At 49.7% G+C, this 4,648-nt stretch overlaps 1 protein-coding gene across 1 annotated transcript; it reads right to left on the minus strand.

Annotated features, from left to right (window-relative positions):
* Window positions 1–1,761: 1,761 nt before the first annotated feature.
* On the minus strand, window positions 1,762–3,778 carry LOC123049849 (cytochrome P450 99A2-like). The gene is made up of 2 exons (XM_044472715.1): window positions 2,859–3,778; window positions 1,762–2,515 (listed from the first exon to the last, which is right to left on the minus strand). The coding sequence occupies exons 1-2, from the start codon at window positions 3,762–3,764 to the stop codon at window positions 1,889–1,891; spliced, it is 1,533 nt and encodes a 510-aa protein (XP_044328650.1). The 5' UTR covers window positions 3,765–3,778; the 3' UTR covers window positions 1,762–1,888.
* Between the last annotated feature and the right edge of the window lie 870 nt (window positions 3,779–4,648).

Here is a 4,648-nt window from a genome sequence, read left to right on the forward strand (position 1 = left end):
GGAGGTGATCGGGGCCGGCGGCGTGGGGGAACCAGCGGTGGTGACGATGACCGTGGCCGGCGGCGGTGGGGAACCGGCGGTGGTCAGCGGTGCGGTGGTGATGATTGGCAGCGGCGTTGGCGTTGACGAAGACATGATCGAGCCCGAGTCTCCGGATACCAAATTGGTAGAAATTAGGGTTCTACCCGGTCTAGGGCGTAGCCTGTAAGGGAAGGAGGGAGGAGGTCGGAGGAGATTGCGCGGCGGCCGGCGGCTGGGCGCCGTCCTTGCGGCTGGTGCGACGGCGGCGGACGCAAGAGGCGGCTAGGGTTTAGGTCTCCCGGCTCCCTAAGGGAAGCCGAGCAAATATTGATTGCTTCTTGCTTGATTAGATTGATACATCTCCTCTCCTTATATAGAGAGGTTTACTTGACTCCTAAGCAAACGATCCTAATACGATAAGATAATTGGGCTAAACCCCTAATTAAGATACTTGGGCCATAACCCACTGGGCTAAGCCCCTATGCCGGTCATAACATCTTCATACATCCATTCCCCGGACAAGTATTTCCGGACGGAGAAAGTATGTGATAAGCGATGTGAACGAAGGGGGAAATGGGCCGATTGCAGGCCCATGTAGCGGTTGCTAGAGCCTCTGCTTCGTTACCCATCGGGCGCCATATTTGGCTTATTAATGTACCAGATATTATTTGTATTCTGTCAAACATCCCTATTATTTGGCTTATTAGATGTTTTTTCTCAAGCGAATCGAAACCTATGGTTGGATGGTTAGAGGAAATGTGGTATCCCCAGCCCATCAGGATTCAAGTCCTGGTGCTCGCATTTATTCCTGAATTTATTTTAAGATTTCCGGCGATGTGCATTTAGTGAGAGGAGGTGACTTCGTAAGTTTTAAGATGATATGCCGGCTTAGTCTTTCGGAGGTGCTCATAGGGATAGGGTGTGTACATGTATACATTCATAGGGATGAGTGTATGCGTGTGTATGTGAGCGACTTGCGTCTGTACTGTGTTAAAAAGAAGATACAAGTAGTGATTTGCCTAAAAAAGGGATACAGGTAATCGATTAATTACATAAAATGAGAAGTATACTGGCTTAATGGAAAATTCTAAGCTACAAATTTATGCACTGGTGTTAGCCAACTGAGACTAATTAAGTCTCCGTTGACTGAGCTAGCCAGACCATTTACACTAAAAGAGATACTTGGTGCACATCACAGATGACAACAATATTGGCACACTCTGTTTCAAGATAAAGATAAGTGTCTCTGATTTAGTATAAAGTTGATTTAATAACAATAGTATTGGCACACTCTCTTTCAAGATAAGTGTCTCTGATTTAGTACAAAGTTGATTTAATAACAATAATATTGGCACACTCTCTTTCAAGATAAGTGTCTTTTATTTAGTACAAAGTTGTGCTAAATTAATGACACTTATTTTGGGACGAAGAAAGTATATCTTCTTATCAACGATCTGAAAAAGTTTAATGAGTAACTTGTTAGCTTCACTCATTAAACTTGTTCTTTTAACAAGCTTAGATTAAAATTCAACCCGTTACTCAACAAGTTTGATTCGAGCTGAACCATGTCACGGGCTGCTCGTTTAGCTCATGAATTTCGAGATTTTTAATTCCAGCTCTACTCCACTCATTGCAAGTGAATAAGGACGCGTAAATTTTATTCTAAATGTAGTTACTCGCCGAATTACTAATTTATCAATTTTTGTAGAACAATCCTTTAGGTTTTATTGATCATAAGAAATCGTTACAGGATACAAATGAGATCATGATATTGACCCCACTAAATATGACGACCATGAGTTAACGATAAAGAGAACCTAGTGAAAGTTAACCCACCATCATAAACATGATTACAAATCGGCGAGCCTCAAATTTTCATCGGAAAATTATACGGCGTCGCTACTAGGTGAAGTGGGTTCCTTCTTCTTAGTGTTGCACCGACGGTCATGTCCATGTCAAGCTCATCCGGACGCATTCCGGCTGGGAGGCTCCAATCGAAGAAGTACAGAAGCCGAGCCAAGATGAGCTCCAGCGTGGCCAACCCAAAAGTACTGCCAGGGCACATCCTCCGCCCGCTCCCGAACGGCAAGTACTCGAATTGTGTACCGCTGTAATCCACGGTAATGTCCTCAAACCTCTCTGGCTTGAACTCGTCTGCGTCATGCCAATACTCGGGGTTCCTCGCTATCCCCCACGCATTGACCATGACCCTGGAGCCCTCCACGATCTCAAACCCACTGACGTTGCAAGTCTCCCGGCAGACACGGGGGAGCAGGAGTGGTGCCGCCGGGTGCAGCCTCAGACCCTCCTTGATCACCATCTTCATGTAGCGCAGTTTTTCCATGTGGACCTCATGGTCTTCTAGACTCTTGTTGTCCAATGTTTGTCGCACCTCCGCCTGAGCCTTCACCATCACCTCCGGGTTCCTCATGAGCTCCGACATGATCCACTCCAGGATTGACGACGTCGTCTCCGTCCCTGCTGTGAACAAGTCCTATAGCAAATTTATAGTGTGGGATTAATCCGGCTGCAACAATATAACTTTCTTTGTAGGATGGAAGATTATCCCCCTGCTTTCTTTCGAAGATGAAATTTTTATGATCCTATTTTCTCCTATACTATGTATGTTTCTCGTAAATGTAAATAAATCCCTCCCCTTAATTTCAACTTAACCACCTTCACGTACAAAGATCATTTAGCACCACCCCCTCCCCCTGATTTCCTCCATCCGTGAAATAATAATTCCATAACATGCACAAAGTCATTTGTTAACGGTGGTCCTAAGTCCTAATTCTTTCAAAAACTATTCAGAGAGCAGACGCCCTTGGAGCACTTACCACTGTTATTGCCTTGATGTTTGTGATGCCGATGGGGAACTCAAGCTGCCCCTCATCCTTGATCCTAAGCATGACGCTCAGAAGCTCATCGTCTCCGGTATTTTTCTCCGCTCGCCGCGCCTCGCAGATGGCGATGATCTTGTCAAAGATGGCGTCGAACTGCCGGCGCGCTCCCCAGAGCGAGCGTCTCAGCCCAGTGACCACGTCCACAAACCACAGCGAAGGGAAGAGGTCCCCGACGCAGAATCCCCCAGTTAATGTGAGCAGCACATTCATCGCAGCCAGAAACTGCTCTTGGAGCTCGGCGTCGCAGCCGTCGCCAAACGTTGCCCTTGCGGTGATCGTGTTCGTGCACGACACGAGCAGCTTCCTCATATTGACGGGCTGGCCGCCTCCACCGGCGGCGGCGGCGGCGCGGACATCCCTGACGAGGGACATGGTCTCGCTGTCCCTGATGGGCGCGAACTGCCTCACCTTTCGCGCGCTCAGGAGCTCCACCATGCAGAGCTTGCGCAGCGTCCTCCAGTACGCGCCGTACGGCGCGAAGGCTATGTCGGCGCTCCCGTAGCCCACGATCTCCGCGGCCAGAATTGTGGGCCTTGACGCGAAGTTGAGGGAGCTGTCCCGGAGCACCTCCTGCGCTGCCGCCGGCGAGGAGATCACCACGGCGTCCACCTGGCCCAGCCGCAGGTACATCACCGGGCCGTGCTTCTTGGCCAGGTCCCGGAGAGCGACCTGCGGCGTCGCTGTCCGGAGGTGGAGGAGGCTTCCGATGAAGGGGAGACACCGTGGGCCGGGAGGCTTCCGCCCCTTGGAACTTGCTGTCTTTTTGCGGCTAAGCAAAGACACGAGAATCGTCAGTGAGACGAAGGATAGGAAGAGGAGGGTGGCTGCGCTTAGCTCCATGAGTGATGGCTTGATCAAATTTGAAGCTTTGCTTGGGGTGAAGAGCTACTAGCTAGCAGGAAGTGCCTTTTATAGGGAAAAAAGGGAGGGGAAAGATTTGGTTACCACTCGTTGTCTGTTCTTCTCGGGATACGGCAGGTTTGCATGGGTTGACGAAGTCATCAGGCGCTTTCCACCGAGGGAACATCGCGGAGAGCATGTAAATTTTAAAAATACTAACTTAAATAATGGTGGGCTGGTTCGCCAAAAAAAATATTCACCTTAAACCACTATTCTCATGTGTACTAGCTGTGTACACGAAAATTATAGTACATGGTTGTACGAAATAATAGTACTCCCTCCGTTTTTTAGTCTGTATATAAGATTTGATCAAAGTCAAACTTTATTAACTTTGACTAAGATTATCGAAAAAAATATCAAGAGCTCTACAGCCGAGTGCCCCAAATAGGCCTCAAACGCCCGAGCTGTAGTTGCCCGCCCGTCACTGACTGGTCACGATCTTTTAACCCAGACAAACGCCTCAAACGGGCCTTAAACGCCTGAGCTGACCGGCACCCTCATATCCAGCCTAAATATGGGGCGAATATGGGGGCGCCCGGGCACGCCCGCCACGTCCGACTGATGAAGCGATTCCAGCCGGAAACACCCTAAAACCCGGCGGTACGAAGCTCGTCTCCTCTGTCGGACCGGTGGCGCCGCGTGGCGTAGCTTCGGCGGGCCACGTAGTGCCTAGCCCGGCTACTTAAGTCGACCCGCGGCACCGAAACCCTACCATTCATCCACATTTTCCTCCTCCTGTCCGCCGCCGTCACTTTCCACTCCACCCGTCCGCCTAGTAGCCATGCCCCCATGCCGCCGGGTGAGGAACGAGCCCTTTCTGACAC

Source organism: Triticum aestivum, chromosome 2D (assembly GCF_018294505.1).
Source record: "Triticum aestivum cultivar Chinese Spring chromosome 2D, IWGSC CS RefSeq v2.1, whole genome shotgun sequence".
NCBI classification, from domain to species: Eukaryota; Viridiplantae; Streptophyta; class Magnoliopsida; order Poales; family Poaceae; genus Triticum; species Triticum aestivum.